The sequence below is a fragment of the Pogonomyrmex barbatus genome, unplaced genomic scaffold (genome assembly GCF_055798465.1).
Source record: "Pogonomyrmex barbatus isolate J1 unplaced genomic scaffold, ASM5579846v1 scaffold3, whole genome shotgun sequence".
In the NCBI taxonomy this organism is placed as follows: domain Eukaryota; kingdom Metazoa; phylum Arthropoda; class Insecta; order Hymenoptera; family Formicidae; genus Pogonomyrmex; species Pogonomyrmex barbatus.
Window position 1 is genome coordinate 444,407 of NW_028297127.1, and position 20,305 is coordinate 464,711.

Consider the following 20,305-nt stretch of genomic DNA (forward strand, 5'->3'; position numbering starts at 1 on the left):
TAATTCACGATTTATATTTATAATGTAATTATAAATCATAATCTCTACAATGAGAGTTTCTAATTCTATAAACTTTCATTCAATAATTCTGTTGAATTCTGTTGAATTCTGTTGAATACTGAATATGTTGATTAAACGAAAAAAGCGATAACGTCATAATTCTGACAAAATACATAACGATTGCAAGTTTTATCTAAGACGACGATTCCAATTTGAGAAATCATCGCTACATTTTGCCCCTTCTTCCAGCTCGGGCGTTCCTCGTAATCCTACCCGGCCTAAAGAGATATTCTTATCAACCTGTGTTTCGATTGGCGTGCAGTGTGACGCACGCGTTCTTCGGCCTCGAGCGGTCTCCTCTCGCCGAGTCTCTCGGCGGCGGCGGCGGCGGCGGCGGCGGCGGCGGCGACGGCGGCAGCTCCAGTCGCTCGTCAGCGTTCGGACGAAGTAGTGGTTCGCGCGTCTTCGTCGTTGGTCTTCATCTCGCGTCTACGTCTGCGTCGAAATATATTCTCAAAGAAGCAATGGCATCCGTGTGCATCATCGGCTCCGGCAATTGGTGAGTTTGGGGGTGAGATAGATAATCGCTTCTCGAGGTGGCAGTAAATACAACGGCAGATTCAAGCAGGACCATCAGGAGGAAACGTCGACGAGCGCGGCGATCGATTCGCACGTGCCTTTCATGCGGATGTTGGCATATACTTACTTTATCGCGCGCGTGCTCCGATCTCAGGCTGCCGCCTTCGAACACTGTCCTAACGGAAATTATTTGCGTTGTTGTTACGCATCGCACGATTTCGCATCGCATTCTGCGATATTTCGACGATTCAGCACGTGTCGAGCGAAAGAATCCGGTCTCGGAGCGATTGTCCAGCTGGTTTCGCTCGAATGCCAAGAGAAAAGAAAATTAATTATCTACGCATTAATTACCTAGGACACAAACTTTGCAACTATATTGCAGCGATATTGCTGCAATATTACAATATTGGAGCAATATTGATGCAATATACCTGCGAGATCTGTGCTGTATGAGTACTATTATAATTTTGGAGGAAAATCGTAAACGAGATGTAGGAAATGTAGAGAGACGGCAAATAAGAGAGACGAAAATTGCTTCAAGTGATTAACTGATATGTAAAAGGACATCGATTTTACTTATCTCGTAACTGTTCTCCGAGTTAGAATACTAATTTACGCAATTGTAAACTTTCAGGGGCTCGGCCATTGCGAAAATAGTCGGCGCGAATGCGAAAAAACAGAGCCGCTTTGCCGATCGGGTCACCATGTACGTTTACGAAGAGATTATCGACGGGAAAAAATTGACGGAGATCATCAACGAGACGCATGAAAACGTCAAGTACCTTCCGGGACACAAAATTCCCGAGAATGTGGTAAGATGATATTTTAATCATAACTAATCACATAGGCAGTGTTATATATACATATATATAAAATGCTTCAAAAGTGGAGTTAGTCGCTCGAAAGGTAATTGGGTATTCAAAAATAAAAAAATACAAAAATAAAAAAAAGTCGGTATGAACATAGGTCTGGAAATGCGTTATTTTCGAGTTATCTTCATTTTTATGTTAAAATTTCAAATTGCTTTGCTTTCGAACTTTTTTTAAAATTGAAAGAAGAAATAGTCTTTATGAGTTGTATAGCATAATTGAAATCAAAAAGTTGCAGACTACTTTAGCATTATCCAGGATACACCACATGGACGAACTAATCTTTGTCAAGATAGTGTAATCAGCGATCCAAAAAACACATATAAAACACATATAACACACATATAAAATATAATTTAAATAAAAATTATCACCAACATACAAAATTTATTCACATATATTGGATTCGCTATTTTAAATTTTTAAAAAATTTATGTTCAGATTTATTAACCATTTAAAAAAACATATAAATATTAATGGAAATTTGTTTAGTAAAGAAATATGCTCTTCGGAGCGTTAAATTGTCATGGTTGCCACAAGTCTGGACAAAGTTATGGAAATTTAAATTGGCCAGAAAAGGCAGGGAAAAAATATAAAAAAGTCTAGAAGTCTTGTTCACAATTCTTTTTAATCTTTCTCTTCTAAAAAATGCTTATTTTTTTAGTGTTTTTATTTAATCTCTTTTTTTTTTGTCATTTTTGCATATTTGCATCTTTTTTCTGTACTTACTTATTTTTGTTGATTTAAAATTTGCATTTAGGATTGTATTATATTATTAGATTTCTAAAGTTGTATTATTTATCATCTAATAATATAAGTTACCTTTCTTGTTTCCCTATTTCTAAATGTTTAAAGTTTAATATTATTGATTATGAAAAATTTTCCACTGTTTGTAAAATATGGAAGCCAGAGAATTCATTCAGAATTCATTTTCTGTGGCAATCATAATATTTTCCGAGTAATTCTGAGTATTTCTGAGTCTGTACATTTTAAAGATATTGTGTTATTTCAAAATCGCAACTCAATTTTTTCTTGAGACTTTTGGGACTCTTTTTTATAATATAATATTTTCATAATTTTGAGAAAGGATTTTCTAAAGGTTTTAAGGTCGCTATGAATTGGTATTTATGTGACTTGGAGTCTTTTGTTTCAAATTTTTGGCGTGTGAATGAGAAGCACTGAATGAGAGAGGATACAGATAAGAAAGATCGAGCCTGGTTAATCATTATCATACTGGAAACACACTAACGTACATGGTCAACTGAACTTTAGTCGACGTACTCTGATCGCAATCAAGATAGCCGTGTTGATTTGTTGCGTATCTCAATATCTCATCTTCTGTCTCTATAACTGCAACCTTCGACTTTTTTCGTCATCTCATCAATATATATAGTATTATGTACTTTGTTTTCTATGTATTTCCGTTTTATTGTCTATCTATTTTTTTTTAAATCATTATTTCATTATTTTTCATCAAAATAACTTAATAAGAATAAGTTATTTGATTTATTGTAGGACTTTATAAAATTGTGCCCTTGAAATATATTCCTTATATACGATAATCTCTCGCTGCTTTCCCTCTCTACAAGAATTACTGCTATAAAGCTAGCTAAAAATAACATATTTTCATGAAATATTCATTTCCTGAAAACATGTCTGTATAGACGCATTTTGTTAAAACAGAATATGTTAAAAGAAAGGCGATAAAAGAACTAGCAATTTAAATAACATTTTTATTTCTGATTAATCTGGAACCAGTTTCTCTGCTGTTTCTCAATTGATTGCAATCAATGAAATTACTATAAATTTGGAGATATCCAAGAACTTTATGAGATTCTGAAAAATTTTATTAAGCAATAATTTTATTTTATTTTATTTAATATCAATAATTTATCTAAATTAATATTTAATATAATTATTTAAATAATATCATTAAATTAAATTTTTAATCTTAGTAGGCTTGAAGATACGTATACAAGTATGTGTATTTGAACGAAAACAACGGCAATGTGATAAGAATAAATAATAAAAACTAAAGATTTAACTTGAAGATTTGACTCAAAACAAAATTACATTAATGCTTTTTTTATTTCAAAACATTTAACATTATATGTTGTATCATTGCGTCACTTTTTATTTCAGTTATATTAGACTTGATTACTTTCTTTCGAAATTCTTTGAAAATAAAGATCAAATCTGTCACTTTAAACCGGTTTGTCATTAACTATGCACAACTTTCACATTGCACATTTCCAAGGAAATCAAAAGAATTCCAGAAGTCTAGTTTAAAAAAGAAGAAAAGCCGAGGGAGAATTGCAGAGCAAAGATCTATGAAGTTTCTTAGAAAAAATAAAAAAACATATGTAGGATATAAAAGAATTAGAAACATTAGGTTCTAAATATTCACATTTTTATAATATTTTTTTTATAATTCAAAAGTATCAATATTCAAAAATATCTACAAGATACCTATAATTTACCTACAAAAATCATTCATTATAATCACGATGATCTCAAATGAGTATTCGAAACGATTTTATTTTATGAAGTTGTAAATGGAAAGATTCTCTCTTTATCTATACAGAATAAATAATAATTTGAGTTATCTAAAAATATATACGAAATATCTTGAAATTCCCGCATATCAAGTACAAAACGTGATTCTTTATTTTACACAAAACAACTTTTTCCTTTGCATTCGATAAGTAATTTTTGTAAGAAAACAAGTTAAATTAACGAACGAAGTTTATCTTATCTATGGTGCTCAGGAGCGACGCACGCTCCTCACTCGCTTGTATCTATTCTGATAGTAGTCGATTTTATATATTTTATATAAATGTTCCCGAAACTTGCTTATTTTCAATTGTTAATTATTCGGACTTATGTACTACAAATATTCTCAACTCTCGGATTTATTTTAAATCATCTAAAGAATTTACGGTAAAAAGATTTCATTCGAGATCATCTAAGAAAGAGTGAAACAAATGGAAATGGTAATAATCGTTAAATTTTTTGCTATTTTTTGTATTGTACGATTGTATGTCAAGCGGTGTTCAAGGTTGCAATATTTTCTATCTGTTTTTGCCCTTCGTCGGATTAAAGTGAGTCGATAATATCAAGAATATCTCGCCGATGAATATTGCAACTTTTCTACATTATACATACATACATATCTCGGCACCATCCGTCCTTCCGATTGTAGTATAATATATTTATATAGGATATATTTCGCCGATATTTAGGGATTTTTTTTTTAATATTTTCAGATATTTTTCTAAAGATATACTAGTTCTAAGATATACTACTGATTTACAGCATTTTTTTTCAAACCCAAAGCGATTTTTTTCTTCTCATTTTTTGTAAAGATACTTATTCGCTTTAACGTCCGAATTTAATCATTTCCGAAACGTTGATTCGTTCCAGGTTGCGATCCCGGACGTAGTGCAAGCTGCGAAGAATGCGGACATACTCATATTTGTGGTTCCGCATCAGTTCATTCAAAGGATATGCAGCACATTACAGGGTAAAATTAAACCTACCGCCATCGGATTGTCACTGATCAAGGTAGATTCTTTCCCTTGTACTTTTGAGAATGTCACGTGCGACGTTTATCTAGACGTTTATCCATTGATGATTTACAATCGAACGTACTTGGAATATCTCTTACAGGGTTTCGATAAGAAGGAAGGCGGCGGTATCGAGCTTATCTCCCATATTATTTCGAAACAATTACAAATTCCAATTTCAGTTTTGATGGGTGCTAACTTGGCTTCCGAGGTGGCCGATGAAATGTTCTGCGAAACCACCATTGGTGAGAGAGATTAAAATTTCTATTTTACATTTAATTGTTTAAAAGTATATATATATATATATATATATATATATATATATATATCAGTTTAATAATCGATAATTTGAAGCAATATTTCTCTTGACAAATATGTTAGATAACTTTATCTTTGCGAAAATAAGAAATGTACATTTTGCGATAGCATAGATTTTTCTTACGAATCACGTGGTGAATGACAGAATTGCAAAAAAATCTTCTCTGATCTAATTATCCTATTCTCTAACTATTTTATCTTATTTTATTTTGCGCTTCATTGATAATTCTTAATGCTGAAACGTGATGTAAATTAATGCAAATCAGTTATCAGTTATCAGTTAAAGAGTGTTTACGAATACGCTTTTAAAGTGATATGCATGAAGATATGGAAAGTTTTGAATAAGTCAGTTCTTGTTGAATAGCTGAATTTAAGATAGTTTGCTAATGAAATAAGTTCTTCAATTCAGATTGGAATTCGCAGGCTGCAAAGACAAAGCGATGGCACCGGTACTTCGCGACTTAATCCAGACGTCATATTTCAGAGTGGTAGTCGTCGAGGATGTGGATTCCGTTGAATGTTGCGGAGCGTTAAAGGTGACAATTATCTTTGATCTCGTTAAATTTATTTTATTTAAATATGACTTTAAGATGGTTTTTTTATTCTAAAAATTTACTAAGACTAGATAAATCTTAATATAAATTTGTATTAATAATTTATAGAATATAGTTGCCTGTGGCGCCGGTTTTGTCGATGGACTGAATCTGGGTGACAACACAAAGGCCGCAGTGATCAGGCTAGGTCTTATGGAAATGATCAAGTTTGTCGATGTGTTCTTTCCGGGCGGAAAATTAGCAACCTTCTTCGAAAGTTGCGGAGTGGCCGATCTTATCACGACGTGTTATGGTGGACGCAATAGAAAGGTCTCAGAGGCTTTCGTCAAAACCGGCAAGGTTAGTAATATAACAATATAATAATGAGGTTTATCTTGATCAATTTTTGCATTTCTAACAGACTTTCTACATTGCTTAGATTATTAAAAGTTTTTTTAAAAGTTTTAGTATTCGTAAAAATGTTTCCAAGGATATACAATATTTTAATGATTGATATTGGTGTGTGTGTGCGCGTGCACGACTTTTAATCGTTTTTATAAATTTTTACATTATATAAATAAGACAATGAATGTGATTTATAGTCGATCGAGACGCTAGAGAAAGAAATGTTGAATGGACAAAAGCTACAGGGCCCATTTACCGCCGAAGAAGTCAATTACATGCTAAAATCGAAGAATATGGAGAACAGATTTCCATTGTTCACAGCAATTCACCGAATTTGCATCGGTGAACTAAAAGCAACGGATTTAATCGACTGTATACGCAGCCATCCGGAACACATGTAAGCTCATAATTGTTATAACATTTTAAAGATGGTTCATCAACATAAATTGGGATAATTAAAGCCTTTCCAGATCTATAGATCTTTTATCATTGAAATTTTAATTAATCTGACTTCCGGAAGACCCAAAATTTTGCGTGTTAAAAATTTTAAGAGTATAAATTGCTTAAATATTCAAAATTTTGTTTTCAAGCAGAATTAGTTTAAATTCTGTAAATTGAAATTCTTTGGTAAGATAAGTTAAAGAGAGACAGAGAGAGAGAGAGATTTTATAATGCAACACAGAGCCCAATAAATCTCAGATTTAGTTTAATTGTATTTTGATTAAAGAATTTTAATCAAAATATAATTAAATTTCGTATTACTCGAAATTTTTTTAATAGCTCTAAAATCTTATCTATGATTTCTACATTCAAAAAACTATGATTTCTACATTCAAATTATAATTCGTACAAGAAATTTATATTTTAATTAAAAAAGTTTCAAATATATTCTCTGTAAACATAAAATTGTATGAATATAAAATTTTATAAATTCATAATCTCGAGATATTGTGCTTTATAATTAAAAATTTAATGTAATGAGAATCTCATTCATTTTTAATTGCTTAAATTGCTTAAATTTGCAAATTGCTTAAATTTTTATTTTATAATTTCATAATCCATGTATCAGTTTCCATAATCCATGTGCCATGTTTTTTTATCAGATCCAAGGGCTCTAAGAATGATAGGTTTAAGAAGCTCGAACAATTTAGTCATAAAATCCTACATCGCAATGAGCGCGATGGATAAATAAATTGTTACATTTTAAAATGAATATATATATATATATATACATATATATTTTATCGCGACAGAGATTTTATTCAATGTTTTGACCGAGTAGAATTAGATCTGTAGATTCTCAATCGTTGATTGTTGTATGTGTTGCCGAATCAATTTCATTATGTAAACTAAAAAAGAAAACAAATATAAATAATTGTTTGTTAATAAAAAAAACCAGACACAAGACTTAGCTATTCTGTCCCTTGTTTTCCTGGAATCTTAAAGACAATGTCTCCTTTCATTCGATCAAAAAAGTCCTTTTTTGATCAAATTTTTCTCCTGATGAAATTATATTATTAAAACGTTTAAACGAATTTCAGAAGTGAACTTTTTATACTGACACAATGTAAAAAAAAAATAAAATGCATATATATATATATATATATATATATATATATATATGTGTGTGTGTGTGTGTGTGTATTATATAAATTATATAAACTTATATATACATATAGGTAACGACTTTGTTACTTCTGAAAATTTATTTATCTCTTATAACGTTTCTTATAATCCTCATCCTTTAGTTAGCTGATGCGAAAGTTATTTCGTTCGGGCTGATGATAAATAACATGAAAATTGTTATTCGGCCTGAAGGGGTTAATTCGCATTCGCTCCGTATTTAGGGACGAGGACACTTCGCTGTCATCGATGACGCTCAAGTCGCCCAAGTGCCACCTTTGAGGATGCCGGGCATCGTTTCTTGAGGGAAGATTGGTCACCATTGAAAGTCAACGTCTTAAATCGTACGAAAGTGTGATACTAGTTAAGTGATATATTAAGTTCATTCATCAATTTTCAAATCAGAATGAAATATTAGTTATCGAGCTGAAGTTTCAATTCGCATTCTTGTTGTATTGCTTATTACAATGCTGATAATTGGCTTAATTTAGTATTATTTTTTATTATATTTAGTATATTTTTTTAGTAATAAAATAGTATTAACATAACATTTGATTTATTTATCATATTTTTTTAATGTATTATTATTATTATTATTATTATTATTATTATTATTATTATATTTGTAGAAATATTATTAAATTTTGAGAATTCCTTTTTTTATCGAAAATTTGAGGAACATTTGAAGAACAAACGAATGAAATGAGTGAATTTGATGAGGAAGTCCTGGATAATCAATGTATTCAAAGGGTGTTCGATGCAACTGTGATAATTAACAGACTTGCAAATCTGTGAACTGTAATAGTTTATAAATTATTAAATAATTTATTTGTATCATGATTTTCGATTACTAAATTATTCTTTTACATATAGCAAGGATTTTTTCAAGGGTTTTATCTAATATTGCATATAATGGACATAAGGATAATTTTTTTGAAACTTTTTAAATTTTCTGATAATTTTAGTGAATATCGGTGAGATCATTAGATGTTGTTTCTTTATAAGGAATTGTTTCATAAAATATCTCGTAATATAATGAATAGTATAAAATGTAATTTGTAATTGTAATCAATATGTAATCAAAAGTTATTTTAACAAAAAATCAAGCAATTTGTAAACATTCGAGTAATTTATCTCTTTTTCTTTTATGTTGTTTCTTATATTTTTAAGAGATTTTAATCTTTAAAATCTCTTTTAATGTGTGTTCTAGAATACAACATATATATAAAATATAAGAAGATACAAATGATATTTTTGGTTTTGCTGCCAAATTCTGATTGAATTTATAAATCAATTGCTAATATTTTATTGGCTGAATTTCTTTCATTAAACTATTTGAGGAGGATTTGATTCATTTATGATATTATGTTTTTTATTATCTATTAAGAAATCTATTATCTACTAAGAAATCAGATGGAAGACTCACAAAGTCAAGTTTAAATTCCTTAACTCATTATCACGATTATCAGTGTATTGCTAATTTCATCGTGACACTTGTCTGTCGTCACATTCGCTCTTGGCTGGCCTTAGTCCAGAACTTGCGCGCAAACCGCTGCAAAATAATTCACGATCGCCGCTAAGGTCGGCAGGCTGACTTTTAAGTCAGTCGGCAGTCGAGCCTCGCGATTGATCGATTGTCAATCGGGAATATCATTGTCTGGTTAGAAGAAAAAAATTAAAAGGGGACGAAAGATGCCGAACGAAAAGAAGAAAGTGTGCATCGTCGGTAGCGGCAATTGGTAATTTTTTTTACATCAAGAATTATTAATTAAAAATTAATTGCGTGCTTGAGAGATCGTTTTTCCCCGTTTTTTTCTTTTTTCTTTATCTTGCGTTGATTTATTAAACTGCGTGTGCAGTCCATTGTTTGTTGGAGTAAAGATTCATCTAGGAATGACAGCTGTATGTTTTTTTTTTCAGGTAAGTTTATATAATGTGTGTGATGTTAAATAATCGCTTGAAAATAAATTGACAATAAAATACATTTGGAAAAATACTTATACTGTTTTTAATATTTAATATTGAATGAAATATTGAATGCATTATTATTTAATACTACCATATAATAAATAAGAATGGAATCAATATATTACAATAATGCTATCGTAACCATCTAAAATGGTTTTTGATATAAGAATTTTATAATATTTTTACAAAATTACATAAAAATAATATTTATCTATAATTTAAGAAAAAAATTTATGTATTTGTTTTTTATATCCTTAATTAAAGAAGAAAAAAGATAAAAAGTATTATAATATATATTTTATATATATATATATATATATATATATATATATATTAAATAACATTAAATATATATTATAATATATAAATATATTTGATTTCAGAATTGAATCTAATTTTAAAATCAGTAATGTAAGGACAGGTCGGTTTTATTTGATCTAGTTTACAATGACAAGCATGCCGTAATACAATTGTGCACCTCAAGTCTGTCTGCTTATTGTTCCAAAATTAACTCGACGCATCATCACGTTATTTCGAAGGCAGTTGCATATTATTTAATAATGCAAATTTGTGATTAAATGTTCAAATTAAATTTTGATATCTTTTTTTGACGTAAAGAATAAACAAATCAATGTAATACATCAAGAATATGTTTAAATAACGAAATAAATGGCATTATTTAGCAGGTGAAATTTTAAGCATCTAAGAGCATCTAATAAATAATATCATATTTGATTTATTAAAGGAAATATTTAACTATTTTCCATTTATTAAAGAAAATATTTAACTACGGCTCTGAGTTGCTAAGAAGCTGAATTATTATAAATTCATTAAAAAATGACAATTATGGCACTATATAAACATTTATCTTGAATTTATAAATATAAATTTAAAAAAAAATTATTAGGCAGATCTAAGATTTTGTCTTCCGCGTAATGTCACTTATTAATTTACTTTATTATTTGATTTTTTATATAATTAGTTATATATTTTAAATATATAATTATAATATATATATATATATATATATATATTATAATCATTAATATATAATTAATATATTAATTATTTACACATTGATAATATATCTAATTTTTAACACACACACGCACACACACACACACACACACACACACACACACACACACACTCATACAAATTATTATTTACAAAGATATTAATTATATATTTATAAAATATTTTTTTATGACAAGAACAAATTGTTCCAGGGGCTCAGCAATTGCGAAGATTGTTGGAACAAATACAATGAAATACAATAACATATTTGAGACTCGAGTAACCATGTATGTGTATGAGGAGATCATCAATAATGAAAAATTGACTCACATAATCAACACCCTTCATGAAAACGTTAAATATCTGCCTGGGCACAAACTTCCAGAAAATGTGGTAAGTACCATAGTTACCATATATTACATTTTTTTGTCTGTAATTGATATTTGATTGCTAAACCAGTAGTTTTCTGAGGAAAGGCATACTTAAAGACTTAATAATTATTGTCAAAGCTGAATGCAATTTTTATTAAAAGAAATCTTATCATGTTACGATCCTGTTTAAATCTCATAAACGTGTTTTAAAATGCTGAAAGTTGAGTAAAGTTCTGAAGTGAATAAAAATATATTTGTAAACAAAATATTTTTACAATTAGTAATTAGTAGTAGTGCGGACGTACACCTTTCCGGACGGCATGGATACGCGATCGACGCCTCCTGGGAAGAGTTTCGGGAGATCTTCCTCTTTGACTGTTGGCAAAATCATTACTTTTTCGCCAGGCTGCAACATGATTCACATAATTAAATTGAGTAAAATCTCATTTCGTCATCATTATTGAAAGTTAATTATCGTTATTTATCGTTAAATCTAACTAGATTCTATTGCAAATGGCACACAATAAAAGGGATAAAGGTAAGACTTACCACCCAATTGGCGGGAGTTGCTACTTCCGGTCTTCTGTCGACAAGTTGCAGTGAATCGATTACACGTAATATTTCGCTGAAACAAGAAGAGATTATTAATGTTTATATAATAAATTCAAATAATATACTTATCTAAAGAATATCTCAAAGATGTCTTTAAAATGTATATTTCTGCGTTTATGACATTTTTAAAACATCTCAATAGCATGATATTTTCTAAGAATGTAAATAACATATATATCATTCATTTATGAATGTCTAAAATATATCAGACGCCTACAATGCAGCATTCGATTAACTTACTCGACGTTGCGTCCAGTAGAGGTCGGATATTGCATGGAAAGTCGCAGACGATGATCCGGACTGATGATGTACAAAGCTCGAACAGTTTGAGCGGTTTCTGGATCATCTTTACTCTGCTCGTCGATCATGTCCAGTTGCACGGCAAGCTTGCGCTCATGATCAGCGATTATAGGATATGGAAAAGCCCCAGGAATATCCTTGCAGTATGATTTGATGTCCTGGGATGCGAGAAATTAGAAATTACAATAGTTAGAAAAATAATTACAAATGAAATTAATTTGAGATTTGACAAAAAATACAAATGCGCATAAACTCTGAAACGAACGAATACGAATACGAAACGTTCAAAGATTGATCGATGCCTACATTGACCCAGTCCACGTGATCTTTGAGCTTGTCGACTGAATGAGCTAACAGCTTGGTGTTGCGCTTTTCAAAATATGGCTGATGTACCGCGATACGACCTAATTCGGTGGTACACACAGGAGTGAAATCCGCAGGATGAGAAAACAGGACTACCCATCTGTGAAGGATAAATGATCGTTAACCGGGACAGCTATATTAGAAAATGAAATTAATATGAAAGTATTAAGTTAAACGTATAATACATAATTTCAAATAAAGAATATATCTATATACATAATTCTTATAAAAGTGTAATATTATATAAGTACATAAATTTTATATATATATATATAAACATAATTAAAAATATATTTAGAAAAAAAAGAAGATATTTGTGGTACAAGCGAGATATTCAACTTGAGAGAAAAAAAATTGAATAGTCAAGTGATACAAAATGAAAATTTGATTGAAAGTAATGAATTTAATTTGTAATGAATAAAATTTTAAATAATGAATTTTACTTTAATTTATATAAAAATTCATTAATCATTAATGTACTATGTAATTTTAATTTCCGAATAAAAACCGAATAAGGTTTAAGCAAATATCAGTGCGAATCCCGCTGATAAGTGTCGTATCACGTAATCACTCCGGTATTTATCAGAAATACAGTGATATAACCACGGTCACGCGATTACCCTGGTCGAGTGCGACACTTTCAAGTACGAGTACTTAATATAATCGACTGTTCACTTTGATATTGTGCCAAAAGCAGATCCAGTTGTTGCGATATACATTTTATTTCAACTCACGGTCATCCTTTGATTCTTCAATGCGAGTTGCCAGATGATCTCAATTCGTATTTGCAATGCATGCGCGTCGCAATACTGCATATTTGCAATTTTTAATTTTTAATTTTTAAATATTAATAAATTGAGTATGTAATCCTATTAAATAAATTAATGTAGTGATTAAAATTTATAATCTTTACAATACTTTAAGATCACCTTTGTTTTTTCAAGATAACAATTCGTCGTGCAATAATCAAATAATTTATAAATTAATATAAATTTATATAAAAAAGTTTCATTATCATTATGACAATTATATAAGGATAACTGGATAATTTGTTATACACAAATATATCTTTTATTATTATAAGTTATACGAATTATAACTATTGGAAAATTTCCATGATATAAGCGTTGTCTCTAACAGGTTGTTATCTTCAACAACCTGTCACACTAATGTTGTTATGATAAAGAGGATCTATTCTTGGATCATACACTTTGCTGCAAATTATACGCAGCGAACGAATGCAAATTTATCTGTTTATTATTCACATTCATTTCAACACGATTTCGTAATCTCCGTTTGCCGATAGATTATTATTACGAAAAATAAATCAGATAAGACTTCATTAACGCAACTAAAATTGACTTTGACGATATATTATCTAATATCTTCTTACATTATGTCACGTTATATTTAATTATGTAGATTTTTCCCTTAAACTTGATTACAAACATGAAAAATACAAATTCATAATTATAAATACAAAAAATATATAAGTTCAAAAGATTAAAAATTGATAACTGAATTAAGACTAGACTAATGAGTCAAGTTTAATGTTCGTGTTTTTCTATTATAAAAATAATATATAGATAAATATATAGATATTATATAGATATTATATATAGATAAATGTTTAATACATGATGATTGTGATTTTATCTGTTGACTGGATTACGACAAACTTTAATTTTGACAAATAATTTAATCTTGTTATAAATTGAAATATTTGCGTTGTTCTCACTATAGCATTTTCAAGAGTTTGATAATTAAAGTATTTAAAAAAAGATATATAATTAACGTAAATGAGTAGAATAATACATACAATAAAATGTTGTTTCTTTTTTTGCAAATTAATATATAATTATTAAATTATATATAATTATTATTTAAGCATATTTATAAATCAATATTCATATAATATTTATAATATTATATATATAATATTTATAAATCAATATTATTCATAGAAGAGTAAATGAAGAGTAAATAATGAATAGATTGTAATAAATAAAATTGTTTTATATATATATATATATATATATATATATATGCGACTCACGATTCGCCCTGCCAATCGTAAAAGTCGATGGGGCCTTGCGTGGTATCAGCCTTAAAATTTGGTACGATACTGTTAAGTCGCATTATGGCTCTGTCCTTGATGTTTAATGGAAAAAATTACTCGTGCCCACGATTATCCGTCTCGATGGAATGCTTTCCGAGCACTGATCTGGACGAGCTACATTGTCCGTACGCTTTATATACGGCGCTCAAATCGGTTCTACAACATGATGCAAACGTTACATGCAAACGTTACATCATTATACCGGTCAGATATCGTATCTCCATATCCGATGTCGTTGTTTCGATGATGTTAGGTATTGATTCTTTGACATTGATATGAGATTGCTTGATCTTTTTATTTTTATAAGAACATAAGAAAGAGGAAGCAATATCCGTCTAAAAAATTGAAGATATTCTAAAAAACAGATAGTAAATATAATTGCAACGATCATGTCATCGGATGATCATCATTATCATTAGAAATTGATTATCATTATCATTAGAATTTATGCAATCTTTAATCATACGAAATCAGCTTTTTTATAATATCTTTTCATCTTATTATTAGCAAGAACATTAGGCAAATTGACAGAATAGATTGTCTTTTTTATTTTCTTATAAGAAATTTTCTTGTGTAATGTATGTATGTTATGTCCAGGTTGCCGTACCTGACGTTGTAGAAGCTGCAAAAGATGCCGACATTCTCATCTTTGTGTTGCCGCATCAATTTATTCGTACGTTGTGTTCGACATTGTTGGATAACATAAAACCAACTGCAGTTGGTCTTTCTCTTGTTAAGGTATTAGATATGTGCAAAATATTTTTAATACCGAGTCGATTTGGAAATTCTTTTTTTTTTTCAAATTGAATTCAAATTGAAATAAATTAATGAAATTTCTCCGAAATAAATTAAATTAAATTCGGATTAACTAAAAATTAAATCGACGAAATATAATTTTTATTTATAAATTTATAAATGAAAATTATATTAAATTAATATTAATTATGTTAAAAATAATTATTAGAAAGTTGCATATAGCATAAATAATGAATTTATGATTTTATATAATTTTATTTAATATATGTAATTTGCATTTCCTGAATCTCCTGGATTTAAAATTTTCAAATAATTCAGATTCAACTTATACAGATTCGGATTTCATTGAATTCGGATTGGAATTCTCCCCTGATTCGATTCGAATTTAAATAATTTGCACCTTTCTAATGTTTCAATCAATTTTTTTCTGTGTATCTTAACTCGTTGGAATAAATTAGCACATCTGAATTGAAGGGTTTTGGCCGAGGCGAAGGAAACAGTATCGAATTAATTTCCAAAATCATCGAAAAGAATTTAAGAATACAGTGCAATGTTCTGATGGGCGCCAATCTGGCCAATGAAGTTGCCGAGGAAAAATTCTGTGAAACTACAATTGGTAAGTAACTTTGAGTTCAAGATATATAATATAAAAAATATATAATTTTAATTTTCTGAATTTTTTCAAAATTTATTTTACTCAAAATCTTTTATGTCAACATACGTAAAGCTTACGAAATTCTCTAATAACCAAATTTAAAATCACAGGATGCAAAGACAAACGATTGGCACCGATTCTAAGAGATCTTATTCAGACTCCAAACTTTCGAGTAGTTGTCGTGGAAGATTGCGAGACCGTGGAAGTGTGCGGGGCTCTGAAGGCAAGTGGATTACTTTTAAGGAAATATCTTCGACAGTCAGGGACAGATTCTGCAAAGTGTCTAGAAAGTTTGCTGGCAAAAATATTACGGATTGATTTGATCTAATATATACAATATATGTTGTTGATAAAACAACGGCAGGAACAGTAAAATTTATTATCAAAATATAATAGTAGAAATCAAGTTAAAATTATCGAGTACACTTTGACGTTGCTAGTGACAGTTTAACGCAAATTGGCAAAAATAGAGCAGAATCTGCGTTTGATAGATTACGTTTGATTCCAATTGCCAATTTGCTATTAGATTATAGAAATTATAATGACAAAAGTGAATTTAATACAGACACATTTAATGCCGATTTGCTAGCAATTTTTGAATTTACCAATCTATTAACAAATTGCACGTACAGTTTGCATACTGATATTATGACTGACTGTAAATATCACTGTAAATATACGTTTATTTTTTTCATCGTTATTTTTGCAATCATGATTTCCAATGATATGTACTTTTATAGTTTTTATTCAAATTTTGTTCATCATTTTATTAATCGAATGTTTTGTCACAGAACATTATCGCGTGCGCAGCTGGTTTCGTAGACGGTCTCGGATTAGGCGACAACACGAAAGCCGCGGTGATCCGATTAGGGCTAATGGAAATGGTCAAATTTGTCGATACCTTCTATAGCGGTTCTAAGCTCTCCACATTCTTCGAGAGTTGCGGTATCGCAGATTTGATTACTACTTGTTATGGAGGACGAAATCGCAGAGTTTGCGAACAATTCGTCAAGACTGGCAAGGTGAATAATTCTGGCAGATCTTTATGGATTCATTTCATTCTTCATTTCATTCTTCTTTGATTTATCTCTAAGAGATTAGACGAGTAAACGATTAAAACTAATAATTAAAACTCATTTTCATTATTTCAATTAAGAGTTGAAACTTCAGTTAATATTGAGATTGATTTAAAATTTATTGTTAAGCATTGTTGCATTAATAGCGAAATAATCTGCACGCAATCCATACAAATTGCATAAAAAGCTTTTATAAAGGTTTGGAAAAATTGTTTGGATTTTTCATATCTAATATGCAACAATTTTGAAAAGATTCTATAATTTGTTATATAAAATGATACAACAAAAATATCTTTGAAACCCTTTATGTAGTAAATTTAAAAACATAATTGCAGGATTGCTGTTAGGAGGCATTCGTTTCTTGCATGTAAAATTTATGCTTTTTATATATTACTGAAATCTTCGGAATTAAACTATTTTAATAATTATTAATAGTTGTAATTAAATTAGTTTATTTTTTTAACTAAATTAAGCTATATGTCACATTAAAGTTAATCCTAATAAGCATTATTTATAGTAACTTGTAAAATGTTAATTAATTTTTAAAAATTATATTTTAAACAATAAAACAATTACGTAGTAAAATTAAAAAATTTGGAAAAAACTTAGAAAAACATTACAAAATTAAAGTAATGTTTTAAAAAACTAACTGGAACTTAAAGATTAACTGATCTGAGTTAACTAAATTAAATTAAAAGTTATTAATTTCTTAATTTTATTACTTAACTTGTAATTAACTTGTAATTAACTAGTTATTAGTTACTAACCTTAGAAATCGAAAACAGTTCACGAGGAGCCTAAGTTACTTTAATAAATGAAGGATTCTAAGTTCAAGCTCAATCGAATTTGTTAATTTTTCCAATCTCTCACAATATATAATATATCGTTCAGACTATCAAAACGTTGGAAGATGAGCTGTTGTCTGGACAGAAGCTGCAGGGACCAGCAACGGCAGATGAGGTCCACGACATGCTGAAAGCCCGCAATCTGATGGACAAATTTCCACTATTTACCGCAGTACATCGCATCTGTACTGATCAGCTGCGACCAGCAGATCTCATCGACCAGATTCGCAGTCATCCTGAACATGTGTAAGATTTCCATAAGATTTATAGATACTAAATTATCATTCTAGTATTTATATGAATTTTATTATCAATAGTTCATTTTAGATAAATTTTTATTTAACATATAGCTTTTTAATCTCGATTAAAATAAAATACAAATTCTTTTATATAAAATAAAAAAATCTTGAAAATCAATTAGTTCCACTGCACTATTACAATTAATTAAAAAATGCTTTCCATTGAATCTATCCCTACAGATTTGCTCCAAAGACTCTTTATATGTACTGAGCTCTTCTCCTTGCTAAATTTTCAAATAGAAATTGCAATAATATCCATTCTGCAATCCTTACTTCCTATAAACATAAATAATTATGCAAGATGTGAAACAGGTAAGACATCATCGTGAATATAGAATTGGAATCTAAAGCAATTTTCGTATATTTCAGGATGAAACTAGAGGAAGGAAATGCATAATTTATACACAGCATATATAAATTTAACATGGGTTATAGAAATATGCGATGCCAAGAAGGAATTGTCAGCAAAGACTTGTATATACTTTGATCGTTCCCTTCTGTAATTTCTTTATTGTAAATAAAGATTAATTATAAAGCCATATTTTTCTATTAAAGCCACTAAATATGTGTAGTATACTTTTTATGCTTGAACATTTATAGTATATCTTATGTAATACATTATTTGCAAATATTACAGATTTTAATTTCTAAAAATAAAACATTAGTAATTTATATAATTATAAATTATTTTTAACTAACTTCAACAATCAATTTTTATTCTTGAGAGATCATTATTTGATATTATAAATCAGCTTATTTTTGGTCTTTGCTTTCCTTGCCTGATTTTTTCTCTTTTTGATCTTTACATGGCACATTATCTACCAAGACATCTGGAGTAAGTCGCAGAGCTAAAATTAATTATAATTTATTTATTAATTAGATATACAACATAAATAAAGCAATTCATTTCTTATTATTTTCATATTAACTTAGAATTATTACCTATTCTCCCAGATGCTGTTTCAACTGCCTGTATGACATTTGTTCGTATTTCACATTCAACTTCCTGTGCGAATTTATTCAACTGAAACAATAATAATAATATGCAAATACAAGTCTTGCCATATAAGTCTTTGTAGACTTAGATACAAAATTCATTTATAAATATGAATATTTTATGTTTTAATTATATATCATTTTAATGTATATTGTCTATATGCTTGAAATAAAAATGTACCTCTTCAATCGCCACCTGATTTGTGACATTTTTATATTTTTTGTACTCCTTGTTTATCCTATCTCTTACAACTAAAGACCACAACAGAATATTATTTATTGAAAATGCATTCGGTATATTAGGAGAGAAATACAACAAAATGTGACGTGTATTACCTTGCAATGCATATTCATCACCTTCAAATGTCTTTAACCTTGTTCTATGGAGTTTTTTAAACACTCGCAAGATCTAAAGAAATTATCATGAAAAATAAATGAATGAAGAAATCAATGAAATAAGCAAAATAGTCTCACAAAGCTAAAAATATCTTGAAATATAAATTTTTTATATATATATAAATTATATTCCTCAAATATTGTTGTCTTTATAATTCTAATATATATAGTCAATAATTAACCTCTCGTCGAAAAGAGTCACCCATTTATGCAAATCCTTGCTATTGTTGCCTATTTCAACAATAGATATCTATCTTATTTATTAAATAAAAAAAAATGTTAATGAAAATTCGCCATTTTTTAACTTGTTCTTTCTCTTCTTCTCTTTTCTATCTGGCCGTGATTCTAATTATACCAAAAGACTTAACACTCATTCTTTTAGCAAAGTAGTTCATGGGACTGATATGAAGCAGCTGTCATACTAACATTTTCAATAATTTTAAAAACGTCATTGAATTGCTAGTCGTCTGCTGATTTTTGCGTATCTTTTTATTTTATTTGCTTAATTATTTTAGCAAAACAAACAATAATAAGTAGTGGGGATAAAACGGCGAATGAATTTTTACTATTTATCCGTTACCATTATCCGTTTTTCATCAATCAGCGCTCGGTGTCAAAACACCAGCGTCTATATGAGGA

General features: G+C 29.2%; 4 protein-coding genes across 6 annotated transcripts; 2 read left to right on the forward strand and 2 right to left on the reverse strand.

Annotated features, from left to right (window-relative positions):
• Positions 1 to 358: 358 nt before the first annotated feature.
• Gpdh1 (Glycerol-3-phosphate dehydrogenase 1) lies at positions 359 to 8,733 on the forward strand. Of its 2 annotated transcripts, none has more exons than XM_089079372.1 (8): positions 359 to 559; positions 1,214 to 1,391; positions 4,872 to 5,012; positions 5,118 to 5,259; positions 5,756 to 5,868; positions 5,995 to 6,225; positions 6,468 to 6,667; positions 8,118 to 8,733. In XM_089079372.1, the coding sequence occupies exons 1-8, from the start codon at positions 525 to 527 to the stop codon at positions 8,173 to 8,175; spliced, it is 1,098 nt and encodes a 365-aa protein (XP_088935498.1). In that variant the 5' UTR covers positions 359 to 524; the 3' UTR covers positions 8,176 to 8,733. The 2 variants fall into 2 exon arrangements, with proteins under 2 accessions (XP_088935498.1, XP_088935499.1); XM_089079373.1 differs by lacking the exon at positions 359 to 559 and adding an exon at positions 1,116 to 1,134.
• Positions 8,734 to 9,165: 432 nt separating this feature from the next.
• On the forward strand, positions 9,166 to 18,813 carry LOC105429993 (glycerol-3-phosphate dehydrogenase [NAD(+)], cytoplasmic). The gene is made up of 8 exons (XM_089079374.1): positions 9,166 to 9,632; positions 11,091 to 11,271; positions 15,241 to 15,381; positions 15,874 to 16,015; positions 16,165 to 16,277; positions 16,846 to 17,076; positions 18,022 to 18,221; positions 18,644 to 18,813. The coding sequence occupies exons 1-8, from the start codon at positions 9,586 to 9,588 to the stop codon at positions 18,669 to 18,671; spliced, it is 1,083 nt and encodes a 360-aa protein (XP_088935500.1). The 5' UTR covers positions 9,166 to 9,585; the 3' UTR covers positions 18,672 to 18,813.
• Tpx-4 (thioredoxin peroxidase 4) lies at positions 11,376 to 14,781 on the reverse strand. Its single transcript, XM_011643280.3, has 5 exons — positions 14,581 to 14,781; positions 12,468 to 12,624; positions 12,102 to 12,319; positions 11,799 to 11,874; positions 11,376 to 11,655 (listed from the first exon to the last, which is right to left on the reverse strand). The coding sequence occupies exons 1-5, from the start codon at positions 14,661 to 14,663 to the stop codon at positions 11,527 to 11,529; spliced, it is 663 nt and encodes a 220-aa protein (XP_011641582.1). The 5' UTR covers positions 14,664 to 14,781; the 3' UTR covers positions 11,376 to 11,526.
• Positions 18,260 to 20,086, reverse strand: LOC105429989 (complex III assembly factor LYRM7). 2 transcript variants are annotated; one of them, XR_016139814.1, is made up of 6 exons: positions 19,849 to 20,086; positions 19,607 to 19,679; positions 19,452 to 19,522; positions 19,217 to 19,298; positions 18,974 to 19,122; positions 18,260 to 18,550 (listed from the first exon to the last, which is right to left on the reverse strand). XR_016139814.1 is itself a non-coding variant. In XM_011643278.2 (5 exons), exons 1-5 carry the CDS (start codon positions 19,870 to 19,872, stop codon positions 19,028 to 19,030), a joined length of 345 nt encoding a protein of 114 aa, XP_011641580.1. In that variant the 5' UTR covers positions 19,873 to 20,086; the 3' UTR covers positions 18,840 to 19,027. The 2 variants fall into 2 exon arrangements, 1 of the variants encoding a protein (XP_011641580.1); XM_011643278.2 differs by lacking the exon at positions 18,260 to 18,550 and having other exon boundaries at positions 18,840 to 19,122.
• Positions 20,087 to 20,305: the final 219 nt, after the last annotated feature.